This window comes from Platichthys flesus, chromosome 7 (assembly GCF_949316205.1).
Source record: "Platichthys flesus chromosome 7, fPlaFle2.1, whole genome shotgun sequence".
In the NCBI taxonomy this organism is placed as follows: Eukaryota; Metazoa; Chordata; class Actinopteri; order Pleuronectiformes; family Pleuronectidae; genus Platichthys; species Platichthys flesus.
In genome coordinates, this window is record NC_084951.1 from 14976869 (window position 1) to 14997215 (window position 20347).

At 41.3% G+C, this 20347-nt stretch overlaps 1 protein-coding gene across 3 annotated transcripts; it reads left to right on the forward strand.

The window, feature by feature from the left end:
• Positions 1-300: 300 nt before the first annotated feature.
• Positions 301-19415, forward strand: atf7a (activating transcription factor 7a). 3 transcript variants are annotated; one of them, XM_062392157.1, is made up of 13 exons: positions 301-361; positions 5186-5257; positions 8144-8240; positions 8484-8596; positions 9050-9214; positions 9414-9562; positions 10644-10712; positions 13571-13664; positions 13776-13895; positions 14560-14709; positions 15003-15191; positions 15626-15731; positions 16389-19415. In XM_062392157.1, exons 2-13 carry the CDS (start codon positions 5210-5212, stop codon positions 16622-16624), a joined length of 1536 nt encoding a protein of 511 aa, XP_062248141.1. In that variant the 5' UTR covers positions 301-361; positions 5186-5209; the 3' UTR covers positions 16625-19415. The 3 variants fall into 3 exon arrangements, with proteins under 3 accessions (XP_062248141.1, XP_062248143.1, XP_062248142.1); XM_062392159.1 differs by lacking the exon at positions 10644-10712; XM_062392158.1 differs by lacking the exons at positions 301-361; positions 10644-10712 and having other exon boundaries at positions 5159-5257.
• Positions 19416-20347: the final 932 nt, after the last annotated feature.

Here is a 20347-nt window from a genome sequence, read left to right on the forward strand (position 1 = left end):
TTTTTCTTTACACCTAGCTTTACTTTACAGTTTGATGAAACCGCGCCCCCTGGCGGCCGAGGAAACCTGACGCAAACCCTCACGAGATCGTCTGATTTCTCCTCTGTCACATTGAACGTGGTAACCCCCCAGTTCGTCCGGGGCACGGATTGACGGAGGTGATTGGGCCTGACAGGAGGAACCCTCTTCGATAAAAGAGTGAAAACATGAACTCACTTGGGAGCGGCATCCCTTTGCGGACACATGTTTTCAACGGGAACTCTCGCGATAACTCGACGTCGACGAGGGGAGTGTCAAATTCCAAGAGAGGAGAGGAGATCCAGAGAGAGAGAGAGAGAAAGAGAGAGAGAGGGGCGCAAGGGTGAGTTTGTAAACACTTTATTACCATTTAAACTCTCCACAGTTTTGTCGACCAGACCCAACGAAAGTAAAGCAGCAGCCGCTGCGACACTTTCACTGTTTGTCGTCGCGAAAACTGCGTTAAAGTGTCCGGAGTGCCGCTGCAGCTTCCCTGGGACCCATGTCTGTCGCTAAGTGTCAGTCCGCTAACCAGACCTCTGCTAGCTCGGCTACCTCCGGTTCCTGCGGCTGCTTGCTCACGTCGCGAAAACACACCGGTTACTTTCGGATACAAGCCGACGCGTGTCCGCCGGCTGCGCAGAGTCTGCTCGTAGCGCTGTTATTACTCTTTTTCGATGTGCGTTCGGCCTGTTGTTAACGCGTAGCCACGCCAGCTAGCCATTAGTTTTGCGTGGATACAAAAAAGTTTATTCCAGGCTTTTAACCAATGAGGTTGAACCAGCCCGTGTTATTGACAGGGCGCAGAGCTGCTGCGTGCTTCAGACGCGGTTGAATGACGCGCTTGCAGCCAATTGCTGAGAAGAAAAGGCGGTCTTGTTACGGGAAAAGGCTGGGCTAAGCATGCCCGTCCGCAGCCAGGAGGTAATGGAGGCTTCAGAAGACTAGACAAACTTTTACAAGGCAGTGATCGCTGCCCGGGGAAAAAAAGTTAGCAGGACTCCGGGGGAGGGGGTTCACTGCGACACACGCGACCTCAACCTCTTCTCCACGTGCACCGAAACCCCAGGAAAACATCTGCCCGTCTTGTTTTTTTGGCGGTAGAAGATTGTGCGATGTTAATCTGCCTCTGCAGGGACAGCCTCAAAAGTCTCGAGTAATAATGATATCCATAGTATTGCAATTTGAGCTGCCTGACGCCCAAGGATCCGTATCCCCCTGCATGTCAACACCTTCGTTAGGAATGTAGGTCATGTTTTCGGCAGAGTTGTGCCTCATTCCATCACATGTAAAAGTGTAATACTGGAGAAAACTTCAGCATGCACAGTCCAACCCAACAACTTGACCCTCTCTCAGTGATAACATGCATTTCACATGAAGGTCATTGCATACCTGCGGAATCTGTATGTATATACGTGTGTGTTTATACTTGTATGTGGTTCATACACATCAGGTTGCTATTAACTACTCTACATGAAAAGCAACACATCAACATTGTTGATGTGTTGTAACATTGTACTTCTAGAATCGAAACCCTTTACGGCGAGTGCATGTAGGGTTGCTTTAGACAACTGCCATGGGTCCGTCCTGCATTGTCCAGCATTGTCTGCTGGTTTGGCATGGACTTAGCTTTTAGGACTTGTTGGTTATGCAGACATGGATATAGGATTTCATTTGTTCCATTTACAAAATCTCCTGTTCACTTTGCTAACATAAATACACCCGGGCTGCACACACCCAGCTACAGACTCGAGCTCTGGGTCGCTAAAGCTTGTAGCTCACATTTCCAAGAACTCATCTTTCTTTCTTTCTTTTCATTAATTCACCGTTTCCCTATTTCCCTCTCTCCTCCCCCCTCCCTTTTCTCTTTTTTCTTTTTGAGGGGTCTCCCCTACCCTCTGGCAATTCAAGCCTCAGATTCCAGAGTCATGGCTGCAGCACAAGCTATTAATACAGCTTGTTTAGTCAGTTTCCTAGCAGGCTGCATCAAACACTGGATGGCTGTGGCTGATTATAGCTGGGACTCGTTCCTGCACACCTGCTGAGTTGGAGAAATCCAAGTTAACGGCGAGACTTTGGCATTGGCTCAATGAGTGGGTCTGGAATTAGGGCGCTTTGAGAGCTTCCATGTCACCTTGGTGTTGAAAATCGCTGGTCTTCACGTCCATGCCTGTAATGAATATCATGATGTGTATCAGGACTAATGTCGCTAGGTGACTATGTTATTGTCTCTCAGAGTTGAGGTCTGAATGAAGCAGAGCATTTTGCAGTGTGCTGTTAAATGTTACACTGTCAACTTATTAATTTACCCACTGACTTTATTCTCATTGAGACAAGTTTGACAACCAAAGTAGTAAATAACCTGAGTAGTTTTCTTATTTAAAATAGATTGTTCCACCACAAAACCAAGCAGCAGATGCTGAAGAAAAGACTTTAACACATCTTCTTTAATCAAGTTAATGTTTTGTTTGGGGGCATCTGTTAAAACAAATAGTGTTTTCTGCCCCTGTCATCTGGAATTTATGGTGGACTTCCCACAAGATCGGATCCCAGATTTCATGTTGGTACCAGCCAGCCAAGTTAATGTCGAGCATGTCTTTAGTAAGATGTAAACTCAGAATCTGGTCCCCCCTCCTCACGCCAGATGTGTCCACTTCCCCACACAGTCCACACCCTTGGTATAACGAGCTAGACGGAGTATCTTGTTTGCAGACACGTTTCTGCCCAAATAGACTTAGTGGATTGGAAGCACTTTGTGAGGGTCCTGGCACTGATCTGTTGTCATTCTCCAGCGCATGGGAGGTCTGCAAGAAATCTGACTGCTCTGCTTCATCTGCCCTTTTATCAGGAAAGAGAGGGATTGGGCTTTCGCTTACAAATACGATGAACACTCCTTTCCTCATAAAGACATGGAGCTGAGCGACACAACAGTTACTGGAGGCCTGTTACAGGCCCGGTGTCATGGGAGAGCGTTGTATTCCAGCGCAAGGCTTCAGTAATCATGTGTTGGCTCAGGGGCAGCTGTTGACGGAGGGAGGAAGGAGGAAAATGTACTGACTTCAACATTGGGAAAGCTTTCAGACATTTAGGCCTCGCCAACATAATGAATAATCTGTCCCACTTAATAATATAAGGCTACATGCTCAACCCATGTCGTTTTTACTGCTGAGATTAGTGAAGTCAGTTCCTCTGTAATAATGCAATTCTAAACAGGTTTATGGAATCTGTACATTTTTATTTGGATGATGTAGAAACCGTTTTTGTGAAAAAACACGATAACAAAAATATATACCAACGTGTTAAGACATCACAGATGGACGGGGGCTATCCTGTTAAATTATCACAGTCAGTAAATATTCAGGAGGTGTTTTAGTAAAGATATGTAAGATGTAAATCTCCAGAGGCTATTATTAAATCATTGAGGTCGCACTTTATCCCTGCTCGTGATTGCGTTTCAGCTGCACCTTATTGACTATTGCAATAGTCAGTGGCTTTTGTATATTGAGAGGTTTCCACTTGTATATATAGTGCAGTCCTTGATGCATGTTGCTGGTTACTGCACTGTCAGTGGGGCTGTGTTATGTAATAGCTGCCAGACGTCACTTTGGGCCAGCTGAGAGCGTTGAAACATTAATGTCCCTTTGTTCGTCGCCTTCGCCACCCCTCCAATTCCCTGACTGAAATTTAATGACCACATAATTTTTCTAAACTTCCCAGTTTGTCTTCACGTGAAGGGGTTCCTCACTGTGCAGAGCAGTGCGGTGTGGGTAGGAGTCTGGGGCAGGGTTGAGGTGGGAGGAGGGGGTTGTGAGGAGTTGTTCTCCTCTGTGGAAACAGCTGATAGACCCTGTAAGCCTCTCACAGCTTTAGTGTATGTCAGTGCAGCTTCAGGCCCAACAGGAGGAAAAAACAAACAGAAACATGTGTATACTCTTGACACTAGCATGTGCTCTTAGAGAGGGTGGTGGTGGTGGTGGTGGTGGTTGGGGGGGACAAATGGAAAGCTTAGGAAGGGTTTCCGGTGCGATCAAATGATGAACAATTAAATGCCAAGCTTTATACTTTGTTATCAACACACTAATAAAATCTTAAAAATGAGTACAATGTCTAGTATCTAACCAGAAGTTAAAGTCCAACAAAGATGTCCCGACCCTATTATTAATAAGTATAAGAAAAATCTGAAGTGAGCCACCATGAAAAAGGAACTATTGTACGCTGACGTATTTTAATAAACGATTGTAAATTTCAAGGGTTAACATTTTATTGTGATAAAGAGTTCAAAGCATACTGTCCATTGACAGCAACAATTAGGTTTTCATTGAATTTCAACCCAATATCCAGCCAGCAGAGGAACATGCCAGAGAGACATGCAATTATCTCTGATATAATGATAAACACAATCATTTAAAAATTGTTGTCTTAAAGTTGCAACTCATTTTGATCTCAATCAACTAATTGATTACCAAAGTAAATTTGCAGCTCTTTATGACAGCACCAAAAGTATTATAACATTGTTATATTTGAACCAAACATTTCATTCGATTTCTTTAGTTTTGTTAGAAACGTTGTGGAACCACTTCCATTAGTCCGTTGTATCTCCACAGAGAAGCTAGAGTCAACTAGAACCACAAGTACAAGTGAGGTACAGTATGAATGATGTTTGTTCTGTGGATTCACATTAGAGTTCAACAAAGTGAATGAAGATGAGTGAAACAGAAACTGTGCCGAGTCAGAAACAGCTGAATCAGAGGGAGAGAGAGACTGACTGAGGGGTTTCAAGCATTTGGAAAAGATTGATCGGTGCAGGAGAAGTGAGAAGCAGGAGTGGTAATGAGAGAAGGAGGTACTGGAAGTGAGGGAAAACGAGACACAAGAGAAGGAGGAGATGTCTTTGTGTAAATGGTAGCTGCCGTCCTCTTTTGTAAGCGGCTGCTCATTGGCCAGCCAGAAGCCCCCCTGTGTGAAGGAAGTATCACCAGGGAAACTTCGTCTCGCTGCCTCTGTGCGTGTTTTCCTTTTCGCCAGGGTTATTTTTAAATAGCATTCGGCTTCCTGCTCAGACTAAGGACTACAAGCCGCAGCATCCCTGTTTTGTTGTTTTCAGGATTTTCCTCTTCACAAAACAAGAAAAGCCGCAGCAATGTTCTCCTCTTCTCCTTTCCCACAGCTACATTGCAAGCTCTTTGCAAAAATGGGGGACGACCGACCTTTTGTGTGCAGTGCTCCTGGCTGTGGACAGGTAAGTCCTCTCCCTCCCTCTCCTGCTTTTAGGTGTGTGCATGTGGATGTGGTGTGGAGTGTTCTTGCCTTTGTGTGACTACTTGCCAACCGCCGGCTGTAACATGGTAGAACATATTTTCCGTCTAAAAGAAAATAAACTGAAAGCAATAAAAATAAATTATACTTGACATCAGACTTTTTGTATTTGAGTCTAAAAAAAGCTTCATTAATATACAATGAGTGAACCCGAAGACCGTGAAAGAACATGTGTCCTGCCAACAAACTTGTACCTCCTGCCAGAATTACCCAACTAACTGTGATTTATGCTGCACTCTTGAATGATCATCACACCAATGGCTTTCGAGCCAGCATGTGGTCTTGTGAGACAACGCTGTCTCCTCCAGCCGTGACTCAGTGGAAGCTCCAGTGAGTAATCAGAGCGCAGTTATTGTTTCAACCTGTCACTGTTGACTTCTAGCGCCTGCAGACACAGGCTACAGCCGCTCAGTGACTCAGCTGAGTGCCAATAGTGTGCTCACATGCCAGTAAAGTGGTGCGTTGTCGGGACTTGGCCTGAAAAAACTGTATATTAAAAGAAGTGTGTCCTAGGACTCACGATTATTCAACACAGGAAATATCACGGCTAATGTTGTGCTCAATCAGCCGTCTGATGCTGTGTGCAGCCGGCTGTGACATCCATACAGCAAGAGATGGATTGTCTCAGGGGGTCTGGAGGAAGAAAGTGTTTATGTGTTTTAGAAACATTTGTTATTTGTCTGTTAGCCCACGTCTGATTAGAAGGGATCTGTTTGACACGTGGTCTGTGGTTTGAACAGTTAAACATGTGTGCGTCGGGTAAATAACTCATGATTTTGTTTGGTTTCTTTCTTCTTAGAATATTATGGACATCTGGGGACCCCTTTCTTGATAGAAAAAAAAGACATTTTAACTTTCCTTTGACATGTTTCTTTGGCATAAATACTCTGCATATTTCATGGGAAGCCAAATTATTTATTTAGTTGACAGTTAAAGCAAAAGAATCAGGCGGAAGCATTTCAAGGCAAAGTGACAGTCGATGATGGTTCGGGTCTACAGCTGCGGCCCTCTCCTCAGCTTTGTTTGACTGTTAAACCCTTGTATAAACAGGCCAGGGAATCGTAGTATGGTGTGATAGTGTTAGCTGTTTGGGTGTGTTTTTGATGTCACCACCTGACTTTTAGCAATATCAATATGTTGTTGACAAAACCCTTTTCTTATAAATTAACAATTAATTCTGAAATATTAAAGATTTATTACTTTTCTATAGACTTAAGTGGCTGCAGAATAAATGAAAACAAAACATTGAAATATTGTCTTATACTTCTTCTCTTTTAGCTCTGTTTTGGTCTGGGCTAATGCCTCAGGACTCTGAATCTGAGAAGTGCTCCATTACGTTCATGAGCGGCCGTTAGTTGGTAACGTTTGTGTAAATGACGTTTTGATGAGGAAAATACAGTGGATTTATTATTGGATTATCTGCGTGAATAATGGCCTCTGTGCTGCTACGATTTTTCTTTGATGTTGCAGCTGCCCCACATAAATCATTGTAAATGAAACAGCAAAAGTTATATCAGTCACGGAGGTATCGCTATACAAATTGTAGACGAGAAAGTCTGTACTGTTACTCATGGATTTCACTGGCCTTTAGTTTGATCATAAATTGTGTACATTTAGAAACATAAGCGTTGCATGTCTAAATACTGTTTTACTGCTGCCCTTTAGAAGCAACAGTTGTCTACCAGGAAAGTCTGAATCATGCCCATAATAGAACATGGGTGATTGACTCCTGGCTTTGCTTAGGGTTTTCCTTTTAACAACAACAACAACAACAGCAACAACAACAGCAGCAGAAGCAGCAGCGGCAGTCCCCCATTTTATGATGCCCAGTATTTAGTGTGCGGAGAGGGGTAATCTGAGCTGCCAGTATCTCATACAGGGGAGATTAGCCGGATAGATAGTTCTCTCCACAAGACCTAGCCGCCTTGTTCAGGGGAAAGAGACAAATGAGACATGTAGTTGTACTGGGGATGCTGCCTGGCAGGGCTAAAAATAAGTCCCATGACACTTGACTGTGTTTCCACTTCACTCTCACGACTGAACTCGCAACTGCTACGCGGCGCCCTAAAATAGGCTGAAGCGAATGGTGAATAGGCTGCTGCCAGAGCCAAGATTATTCCTCCTACGTCTCTGACTTATTCGCCTCGCCACTTCTCCAAAGAAGAAGTGGCGTGTCTCAGAGGACGGGCTGGCTGCTGGTGCTCTGTAGCTTCCACTGTGGATACCTGATATTGAGCAACAGGACCTGTAGATTAATGAAGAGCTTTGCTGAAATACAGTTTACTGCATCTACATGCTTTACTCCTTGTTGCACAACAATATGATCCCTTCTGTAGAAATATTTCACTTGCGTTTAAAGCATTTGTTTGGATGAGTCAGCTGTATTTTCCCATGCTAGTAATTTTAAAATTTTTCACAATTTTGTTGACACTTAAAACAATTGCTCATTCTTGACATTTCTGTGGTCCTAAAATAATTTCAGGGCTCATCCACACAGGTCCTCTTTCTTTATTCTTTTCAGATTCTAGTAGATGTAAGGATATTTGAGCCTGTGTCCTGCGGCTTTAGAAGGCTCATACAGTTTTTTTTAAGAGGAATTGTACAGATACAGTTTTCTTTGTGGTTTGTCACATTATGTACCTTGTAAAGGTTGCGTGTGTTGTGCAACATCTGTGAAAGATTATCTGTCGGTGGCTATTGCAATATGATATCTGGGTTTAGGTCAACAGCAAAAAGTAGAAAATTAGCTCTAAGCTAATTTATATAATGTACTTATCTTTCCTCTTATCTTCTCGCTCACTTGTTCCAGAGGTTTACCAATGAAGACCACTTGGCCGTACACAAACACAAGCACGAGATGACGCTGAAATTTGGACCACCCAGGACCGACTCAGTCATTATAGCAGGTATTCTTTGTTTACCAGACAAACACTCAGCTTTACTCTTCCTCTTTGTTTCATATCTACTCCCGTCATTCAGATGAAAACTGTTTTAGCTACCATCGGCTCCGACGTATTCCAGCACTGTTAATGCCACCTTAAGAAAAAACAGCCTCACATCCATGACATGGGTTTCTATATTCATTGCAAAGTGTGAACCATGTGTGAAAGTGTCACTTATAGTCATCTGTGATCGTTTCCATTTGCCAGACCAGACACCTACTCCCACTCGCTTCCTAAAGAACTGTGAGGAGGTTGGTCTGTTCAACGAGCTGGCCAACTCCTTCGATCAAGAAGAGGAGGAAAAGAGGGCCAAAAACGCTGTAAGTAAGGATGTGGGGTTGATGAAATCTGTGTTTATATCTCTCTGCGTGGAGTTGTGAGTGTGTCTGTGTGTGTGTGTGTGTGTGTGTGTGACTGGATGTATCTATGACTGTATTACCGCTACAGAGGCCCAGGGATTTTTCTGAAAAGATAGTCATTTTCTACTTCCTTCTTTTTTACCCTATGTAATACAAAAATATTTCTTGTAGAATTTCCAGCCTTGTGCTACTACTATTGTTACCATTTGTTAGGGTGATTTTATCAAGTTCCACTTCTGTACATTGCTTTTAAAATATTCATATATTGCATGAATTGAGGCTGTGGTTGTTTGGTTTGAGTGTTAAATACCCACTTCCTTTTTTAATGTACTGTAGTCCGTGAGAATGGTATCTTTAATAAGTATTGTGCACTGACTCCCTTTATCTCTGTCTCCCTGTCGCTGTTCTTCTCAGCTGTCTGCTGCCAACTCTGTGGCTTTGGACATGACCCTGCAGACATCATCAGAAGTGAAGGTGAAAGAGGAGGAACCTGTAGAGGTCGACTCTTCGCCACCAGACAGCCCAGACTCTTTCTCTGGACAGTCTGACAGCAGCAGAGAGTATCTGGTTAAAGGAAAGGTAGGAGATAACTGGAAGCAGGGGATGAGTGGCTAAAGAAAAGAGTCTAAACTTCAAATGTAGAAAGAGTATGGCTCGTTATAATTTTACAGTGTTAAATAAAGGAAGGGAACCATGTTTTCTCCTTCTCTGAGAGGTTAAATGTTAAACATATTTAAAAACAGCCTTTGAAATGTGTTTTCCCACACTTCTGTCCTAGGACACCCCCCCCAGGAGTTCAGCCCCCACCCCTACTATTGTGCGTCCAGGTTCCCTCCCATTACACCTGGGCTTTGATGCCCTCCAGCCCACTATGCCATCACCGACCTCTGTTATCACACAAACACCACCCTCCAATCGTACTCTGGGGTGAGTCATTTTTGTCAACTTCCTTCTCCTAACCTCTGCTGACATTTGTTGAACCTTTATTGTGTGTGCATGTACAAAATAATAAAAAAAATGTCCTTATTGATCATAAGTGATGACCCATCATATAAGCGATGTCATAGATGTCACAGTGAAGTCAGAAAACGGCGTCATAGTTCAAGTTATCATTGCATCCTATAGCTCTTAAGTCATGACTTGACGCTTGTGTAGATCCCCAATAAATTGGTAGAAATTATGTCATAATGATGTCATAGTGTAGTATTGCATTAACTTTAGCAACCAATAAGATTAGAGACACAATCTACAGTTTTCTTATTAACCATCGGTTATCTTCTGATATAAACTATATATTAAATGGTATTATTACAACATTAGCATTCCCAGTGCAAAGACATGGTATGCATTGCCCCGCTGATATTTTTCATTTTAAAATGGCCATCGGGTAGTTTTAAAATTCACCACCTCTTCACTATTTCTCATGTATCCTGAAAAACTTGGTTAACAAATCTCACTACGTTGACCAGATTTCCAGTCATGGAAAATGAGAGGAAAAGTAAAATGTCCTGCACAAAGTTGTGTAGTCCTGGAAAGTTGTTGCAGCATCCTCCAGATTTTCTTTGGCTGAGAAGGAACTACTGGGCTTTCAATCAGAGATCCCCAAAACTGATAACATAGCCATCTGAAAGATCCAAGTTCTGTTCAAGATCATGTTCATGTTGTAATTCATGCATGAGAGTATTTTGAATAGGCTTCCTCATTTACTGTATGTGGTAAAAACGCTGTGAACACAGCCTCAAGTCATGTCACATGGTAGCATATGCATGTTGCATGATGCTATAACTTAAACTCTGAATTATGTAAGTGATGTTATCCATCAACCGTAAATATCAGCCACAGCTGACTGATAAATCTGGCTGCTTTGTATTAGGTTTATAGATGATTGATGCTTTCTTCCCAACTTGTTTTCAATGGTTGAATAATGTTAAATTGGTTGAGGTGGTTTCAGATGTGTCTTGATCATTGTTGGCTAATAATAAATGGGAACCCGGGGCATTTCCCACAGAATGGAGAGAGGGTGGGACAGAGATGGAGGCTTACATCTCTACAAAGAAGCAACGGCACAAAGACTAAGGTTGAGATCTTTTATGTTATTATTAGAAGTGTACATTGTTTGTGTTTTATTATGAAAATGGAGGGACTAATTAGACTATGGAGCACTGCCACAGTTCAACAATGAATGGGAAACCAACTGTAATCTAACTGAAATACTACTTTTTTTACTTTACTAACATTCAAACACAATGCTGTACTGCTGAACTTTTTGAAGCGGATGAGATTATCACAGTTGTTGACAGACTTTTTCTGGCATGACCCTGTTCAGAAAAAAAGCCTTGTGAAAGTCTCTTAACAAAGTAAACAGGATAGAATATGTGTCATAAACGTGTGATAAAATAGAGTGAGTGGTGACAATAAGTTGCTCGTTGTAATGTTGAAAAATCACTGAATTATTTTGTTCCCTCAGAAAGAGTTAATGTAGATCGTTAATAAGATAAAAGATAATTCACAGATGATCTGATCAAGTAGACTGCTCTAAGTAATGGTGTAAACGAACACAACATTAATTGGTAACACAATGCAGATCTGATCACTCAGACCACAATGGGAGGTGGACGCATGTTGCCACATTGTGTGAGCACAAAAGTGTCCTGAGCCCCATTGAAGGACCACACGCTGATGTCTGCTGACCAGCTACATGTTAATACTGAAACTGAAAGTTATTGAGAAAATGTGTTTTTACACTTCTCAGTTTTTTTACTATTTCAGATGACTAAAATTGTATTTCTTAGTAAAACCGCAAAGACCCCTCTTCTCCTCTCTTTCTCTCTCTCTCTCTCTATCTCTCTATCTATCTATCTATCTATCGCTCTCTCTCTATCTATCTATCTATCTATTTATCTATCTATCTATCTATCTATCTATCTATCTATCTATCTATCTATCTATCTATCTATCTATCTATCTATCTATCTATCTATCTATCTATCTATCTATCTATCTATCTATCTCTCTCTCTCTCCCCCTCTCACACATAGTCACACACATTGACAACGGACTCACCTGTACAGTCAGACTGGTGAAAACAACATTGTCTGGTCTTTGCAAACATGAGGTACATGTTTATTGTCATATAGAGCGAGGAAGTGAGATCTGATCACAAGTGGTCACTGGATATGAATATTAATGTGAGTAACACATCACCACATTTATTCACAACCAAAATTAGATGTACTGTAACACTCGGACTACATTTTCCTCCGCAAATTGTGTTATGTTTGTCAACTAATTGAGAAAATGGTAAACATTGGGCATCTCTCCAGTTGTTATTATTAATGAAACCACAATCAGCATAGCAGGCTTCTAAACAAAGAAGGCAGGAATTCCAAACAATTTGTAGACTGCTTTAGAAGCAAGGTAATTGCCATGGGATGGGTGATATGACTTAAAGTCAGTACCACGATTATTTGAAACTTTTACCTTGATTACCATTAATGAACGATTATTTTATAACACCCTCCCCCAATGGGGCACATTACTCAGCGTCGGTCAACAAGAGACTCTGCTCCTCTGCGCTTTTCTAAACACTCACACGCAGAACTGATCTTTACAAAAACCTGCTGAATGCATATTTATGTTCTTGGATAAACAGGGCATTGTGTCTTCTGCAACAGTGAAGTTAAAACACAAAATCTGCGGGAGGAACTTCTCTCCTGTCTGCAGAAGTGTATAGGACACACTCCTGCCTGTGTGTTTGGGTCCATGTCGCGCTCCCAACAATCTGACAAACACATTTATTAAATTATTAATCGATGATGTCAGATCATGAATCCGGATCGTTCCTGTCACTTCGCGTCACATCTCGCGTGTGTGTGAAACCCGACAGTTCCTGAACGCATGCATTAGGGAAACTATTAACCAAATTAACAAACATGAGCTAAGGTCTGAGGACAATAGAGGTTATATAGCCTATTCATAATTACATCATTTTTAAATTAGACTTTATTCACGTATTTAGAAACTGCAAAAAGACTTACATCTCTAGAAAAGACTGAGAACCCTGTATGACGATATAACAATTTCAGTTTGCTGGTCCCACAGCTCTTCTGAACGTCTGTGATTCTCTAAGTTATGATGGTATAACAAAACATTGTGTTTTTGACTTAAATATGATACATTTCTGGATATATGCAGTTTTTGTTGTTGTGTTACAGAAACTCAGGTGAGATCCATTTTCATTTTTACAAGATGACAGAAGCTTCACTTCCTGTATAACTGTATTTTAACTGTAATGTCTCACATAACTGTGTGTTCATTTGGCATTTTAGGGTTACAAAGTAATGTTTCGATAATCTTGATTCCTTTAGTTCCTTTAGTTCTAATCCAAAGTGGGTTTTTTTTCTTTTATTTAGGTAAATTGTGAAATTGTTTATAAGTTTCCTGCAAGTTCTTGTTGCTCCTCTTTTTCTGTCTCTATAATTTAACTTTATATCATTGTAAATGAGGGTCAGCCCTCAATGATTTGATATAGTGCATCTTGATGCATCAAAGAATTTAAATATTCTCTTATTTTTATCCCTGTGTGACTAGAGTTGTGCAAATTCAATAACCTCATGATTTGTGTTTTTAAAAAGTACTTTAGACTTTTACTGTGATTACAGTACATGTGCTATAATTTACTAAATAAGGTTTTCAATTGAAAAACCTGACTACAACAGTCCGTCAATAACAGTGGTCAGTGCTCTACGCATTGATTTGACCTTCATTAATTTTAGACTTGTGTGCTGCCTCTTTAGCCTTACCTTTGTCACAGATGCAGAGACGTCCACGTCCGCATTACAATGCATCAAAGAAACAATTAATTTCCCCAACTCAAGTATACATAAAAGTTGTAATGTAATTTAATGTTGTCCCTCTTCCTCTTTGCCTGTCTAGTTCGCCAACCAGCCACTACCCCATGATGATGCTTCCCTCTGGCCAGGCAGTGCCTTTGCTCCCAGGTCCTGTACAGATACCCTCTGTAATTAATGTAAGCCTGAAAAAACCTTATGATAAGTTTTATTTCATTTATATAATGAAAAAGTTGCTTCAAGTTTTTAACACAGTTTTTTTTTATTTATGTATCATGTGTGGTCTCCAGCTGGCCCGACCCTTGTGCATGGTACCCAACATTCCTGGGATCCCTGGTCCTCCTCTGGGAGGCAGCAGCAGCGGCTCTAACTCTCCCTCTGGCTACAACATCCACTCAGAGGCCAAGATGGTCAGCACTAGATTAGCTCTCTATTTTTATCTCTTTATCTGTTCTTTTTGTCTCCATCTTCACCCTCCAGCCTTCCTCTGCACTGGCTTAGTTTGTTCATCATATGACTTTCTACTGCAGTTGCTTGTTTATTTAACCCTTACACCACAACAACAGAGTTGTATAGAATTCATGATTATACAGAGAAAATCCAAGTAACAAGTGTAACATTGGTGCCAAAAAAAAGGCAGGGGATAATTTGTTGACGTGCAAAATTTTTCTGGGCTCAGGTACATACTCATAATGATACTTATCATGATCAATTAAATATGCTGATGAGCAGATTTGTGCCACCAGAGCCAATGTCAGCTATTTTCAAAGCTATGAAGTTTAATTTTAAAACCGGATAATAGTCATATTATATAGCAACAACATCAAGGAACATCTTCTGAAGATTGTTCCAGGAACATGCAAAGCCTCCAGATCTGAACTCAATACAAAAGGGATAGAACAGGATGTCACATGAATGTGCTGCTGAAAATAAGCTGGAACTGTTTGACGCTGTCAGGTAAACACGGGCGAGGATCACTGCAGAGTTAGAGCACCTTTTATAGTGTTGTGGTCCTTTCTGTTGATCCCTGTTTACCTTTTGCTGATATTGGTTTTATCATTTTTTCTCCTCCAGCGTCTGAAGGCTGCGCTGTCACAGCACAGCCCGTCAGGACAGAGTATGGGGATGTTTTCCATGGGCGGCAGCCCCATGGTGCCTCAGAGGGCAGAGCAGAGCCAGCTGCTCGTCCAGCAGCCAGATGCTCCATCACCTGCACAACCACAGGTACACAGGTCATCTTAAGTATAGGCCTTACCTTTAACTGGATTTTCACCTCTAGTACCGATGTGACTTAAACTTGGGAAGTTAAAAAAAATACCCAAACATAATAAGACTTGTTTAATATATGGCATATCCCCTGTTTCAGTTACAGAAAGGGGGGTTGTACTGCTTGTATTGTGATGACTATGTCCTGCTCTGACTAAAATGATGAAACTATGATTCAAACTTCCCTTTTCTTTTCTTGTCTTGCTTCCGCTTCTCTCCCGTCTGTTGTTTTCTTTCCCACCCTCCCCTAGGTATCACCCGCACAGCCTACTGGTGGGCGGCGGCGGCGGACGGTAGACGATGACCCAGATGATCGAAGGCAGCGCTTCCTTGAGAGGAATCGGGCCGCGGCGTCGCGCTGCAGACAGAAACGCAAACTGTGGGTCAGTTCCCTCGAGAAGAAGGCTGAGGAGCTCAACAACATGAACGTCTCACTGGCGGTGAGTGGGCCTGGAGTGGGTAGGCAGAAAGGAAATGTGGCCTGTGGGAGGCCTGTGTTAGTGTGTGTATAGTCACACTTACCGCACCCATTTGTCAGAAATTCAACTTGGCAAGGAAGTTTAAGAGGAACTGTATGTGTCAATTAGCAAAATCAATTTCAGGGAATCATTTTACACGAGTTGAAACTGTGGAAACCATCAGAGGTTGTTCCATCATCCTCATTGTATTCGAGTTTCAGGTCAATTTTACACCTTATTTCCACTGCGAGCTTTACAGCAAACAACAATAACATTACACTAGTGGAAAACAGTTTAAAGGTCAGACTGTTTCGAATTATGTGACCCAGCATTAATTATAATTTTTCTTTGGGTTTCACTGCACGACTACAACTATAATGTGTAACATTGATCGGCCTGATTCTCCATGCTCTCAGAATGAAGTGTCTCTGTTGCGGAACGAGGTGGCTCATTTGAAGCAGCTGCTGCTGGCTCACAAGGACTGTCCTGTTACCAACCTACAAAAGAAGACTGCCTACCTAAGTGAGCCCTGCACAATGAAGCCATTTTGCATATCTAGTGGTATTTCAAATGACAGGACACTTGATGTAGAACTGTGTTTCTTCCATATCTATTAATAGCAAAACAGGTGGTGTACTGTGCAAAGCATTTGCATCATATTGTGACTAAAATTCACCACCGATCATCACTCTTTAGATTTTTCTTGCCGTAGTCCAGAATCCAGGTTGATATGTTTTTTTTAGTGAGATACAAATAAAGCGAAGACATAAATTAGCCTGCCAGACCCTGTACTAAACGGCTTACAGCTCATTTGTTTGGTTTTAAACCCAGCATCTGAAAGAGGAAAACCTAAAATCATTGGCAAAATGAAGTATTGATATTTCTAAAAGCTGATGATAAGATGAAATATATAATTAAAACCTATTAAGCTACATATTCAAATTGTTTATTTGATATTTTAAAGTCCCCTCCATAATTATTTATGATAGAATTTTGAATCTTTGGTCTGGGATATGATTTCTAAATTCAGCTACATTTTAATTGCTGAACAACAATCAAAATAATCAATTATTTTCAATATGAAGTATTGAGTATACTGTTTATTCAGTTTAAAAGTTAAATTTGTCAGTTAATTTTAGTATGAATTTTAATCATGTGTTGTTGTCTTTTTCTGTGCAGTGGCAGAGGAGAGCATGAAAGACACCTCAGAGCCCACAGGTTCTCCCGCCCCGGTGATCCAGCACAGCTCCTTGGCGCCCAGCCACTCTGCGATGCACAACGGCCTCAGCTCAAGGGCAGCGGCAGAGGCCATGGCGATGTCTGTGCTGGCAGGAATGGGCCAGCATCAGAGGGCTGAGAGTGGACCCTCTCATATTATCATGGCATCAGCACAGTCTCAATCTGCCGCTAGATGATGAGCGATGCCACCATGGCCAAGACTTGGCTCACCACAAGGGAAAATAAGAGCAGAGGACAACCCCCTCCCCTCCCATCTTCCTCAATCTAGAAATCCAAATATCTCATATTTTGCCCCGCCCCCTTTCTCCTCTGCTCTCTCCGACCCTCCTGTGGAGCCATCATGCTGTGGCCTGGAGCTCAGCAGCAGCCTTCTGGGAACGGACTAAGACTTTTGAGAGAGCTTCCTGTTCACTTTGCCACAGACTACAGGGGCTGGACTCCAACCCCCACCACCCGCCCAACCACCCCTCGTTTCCCTTAATGTCTTCCTTCTCATCCCGCCTCACCCTCAGTCAAAATGAGTCTCCACTGGACTGTCGGACTGCATCACTCTTGAGTGTACTGTCATATCGAACGCCCCCACACTGACACGTACCACAAATGTGCGCAGCTGGAAACACACACCTGTTGCATAAACATCATGATCAAATCAGACACCCAACAACACACACAACTTCACACTGTTTAGGGAATAGTGCCTTTTGCTCCTTGACTTTTTAGCCATATACACCCACACATGCCATCACTGCATACGTCCCAATACATCCTAAACTCCAAAGACACAGCAGCTGTCTAGACTTCCGTGACTTGGATCTCAAATGTTCACGTAAACCTTTTGTAAATGGTTCCACCTCAAGGCGATCTCAACATGGACCCAAAATCTTACCTCAGTTACTCCCCTCTATGATAGAATTTACAAACTGTGTGTGTGATTGTCTCTGTGTGTATGTATTTATGTACATCAGAACATAGAAGTTTGCCTACTCCTGATCTAATACATTAATATTTAGATTGTTAGCATGTGACTTTTTTATTAGGGTGTTTTTATCACGATACAGTATGTGCAGCTATATATTTTTTAACTAATTGGCGAATCCTCCCAGATTAGTCCACGAAACCAAAATACATTGGACTACCCAAATTAGTGCCCTGAATTAATTTTGTTAGAGCAATAATTTTTCTGATCTGAAGGGAATTTCACCTCTCTTCTCCTTCTCACGTTTCCTCTAAAAGAGGCAGTTTTACTGTTTAGTTGCTTGTTAGTGGATGCCTTTTTCCATTTCATCTGTTCTATTGACTGTGTTTCTCTGTGTGGGCCCTGGACTTACTGTAACTGTTATTACCACACTTCTCAGGATGGTTGCACATCCTTGGTGCTCGCTGGAGGTGCAATGAACCCCTTATTGTCTTTAGCTCTTTACCAAACCTCAAGTAAGCCATAAAAAAAATCCAAACTCTGCATCTCCAAAGCCTACCAGGTACTTGTCCTAGGGCAGGCGGTAAAAGCTGGACTGTTATTTTGCGATTCAGAGGTAAAAATGACACAATCAACAGTTTATCACTGCTTGTTATTTGCACTTACTCACAATGTCACACACAATTTCTGGTCATTTTGCCTTAAGATCACATCGATGCCTCTGATATCCCCTCTTTAAAACATGCAGAGTTGCTCATGTAAAAATCCAGAACCTTAGCAAAAATATATCCCCCCAATTGTTCATTTCTTCCAATGAAAAAACAATGAATCAGCCTATCAATAACATATTCCTCATGAATCTCTAAAAATGAAAAAATATACTTTTGTGTCATCTGGTGTAGGGACACAGCAAAGACTTCTTCACTGGTAAAAGCTTTGAGGGAGGAAAACGTCTTGTGACTTGTCTCCGGATGACTTCATTTTCTTAGAAATCCCACAAAGATATTTTTAACCCAGATATCAATATATTTTTACATGAACACCTATACAAGCGGTTTTTTTTTCTTGTTTATTTTTCCTGTATATTCTTGTCCCTCTTCTGTCTGATGTGATCGTGTATTTGCAAGATGTGATTTTTCAAAGACAAGATATCTGTCCATTAACATGAGGGCATGTCTTTATGCACTAAAATAATGCAAGGTTATTGTTGCTTTGTATTTCTGTTCATTTAAGTATTTGCAATTCTCTTGGTCTGTGTTTTCAGATGATGTTTTTCTCTCTCTCTTCTGTACTGTATACATGAATGGGAATTTGCTCAGAAACTTTAATACTTTGAACCTTTGACTGAACATGTTGTCCTACAGTCCTGACGTCGAGCCCGGCATTTTGTTGTACTTTGAAGCTGGCGCTATATTTGTCTGGCAATCCCTTCTAGACGATTGTTCATATGAAATGAAAATTTAAACTATATTTAGCTTTTATGTTTTCATGTAATTCATGTCATCGGCACCTTTTTTGTCATTTCTTTGTTTTCATCTGTTGTGTTTTTATTTTCAGCTCTATACAACTCGTCATAATGCTTCTGATTGTACTGATGAATATAGAAACAAATTTCTTAAACACAGATTTGTTTTTTTGTTTTCCCCACAGCAACGAAACTTCATTAGTCCTTTTTCAAAGAGATTTTATCCCCTTTGTTTTATCCTCGCTAAGATGAATTTGGTCATGTTTTTGATGGTCCTTGTCTAACTTATTTTTACTTAATTGGTTAAATAACTGTAATCATCAAAGTCTTCGGCATATTGATGTTAACTAGAATTGTCATGAGAAGAGCAATTTAAATGAAAAATGCAACATTTTTGAAAGTTGCTCATTGTGTTTAAATAGTTTTTCACACTCCCATTGTTGGACTGATGTTTTCAGAAATTGTCCTATTGTACATATCTGTACTATATGAATATATTAACTTTTCCATGCATGTCCAAGTGGAATACTATGAACACTTACGTACAGTGCTGCAGTTTTAATTAAAGAAACTACATCTTAATGAATATCAAACCGTTTCCTTTGTTTTCTGGATTGCAGAATGTCTACTAATGTTAACTTAATATTCTGAATGTAGGGACATTGAACTGCTCTGTTAACACTTCTGTGTCTAGTGAATTTAACTGTGATTTCATAATGGGTGTGTTGGGCCTTGGTGGAGGTTTATGCACTGCACAAACTGTGTGTGTGTGTTTGAATATATGCGTGTGAAGTGTTGTGCAAGTTCACACCTCTCATGAACTAGTTCAATTCATACAAGTAAACATGAATAGTTCAGGTTCATAGTTCACCATTTAAATTCTGAACTAGTTCATAGTTCAGTTCATGTCATAGTTTTTTAGGTGGAAAGTGAGAATGAAAGACCTAACTTGTTAAAGAAAACCTTATCCATATTCGTTCTTCTAAATCTTCCGTGATTTCCGCGTATTGTGGGGCATGAAACCGGAAACTAGACTCCGGACGGGATGTAGTAAGCCAACCAATCACAAGCCTTAAGGGCTGCGTGAGGCTCGCGTCGTTTTGTCGTAAATTGGCGGACGCACGCAAGCCGCCAGAGGGCTCGAAAGGGGCGTGTTGCGTGTCTTGCGTGCATGCGTGCGTCCGTGCAACACGACTATAATTAGGCCTTTAGTAAATAACTCATAATGCGTTGCTTAGCATACGTCAAATACTACGTTGCTCTGATTGGTTGTAGGTCTATCCAATTGAGTGAAGAGGAATTTTACTTCCTGGTCAGTTGAAACACGCCCCATAATCAAAGCCCAATGGAGCGGTCTCAGACTCACATTCTGACTAGAATTGTGAGTCTGACAACGTCAGGCTAGGTGGCGGCTACAGGCTTGCGTAGGTCAGTCACCTGTTAAGACCAGAATCATTTACCCCTGAACCAGTGAGAAATGATGATCATGATGAAAAATGAAATATAAAAAAATGAAAA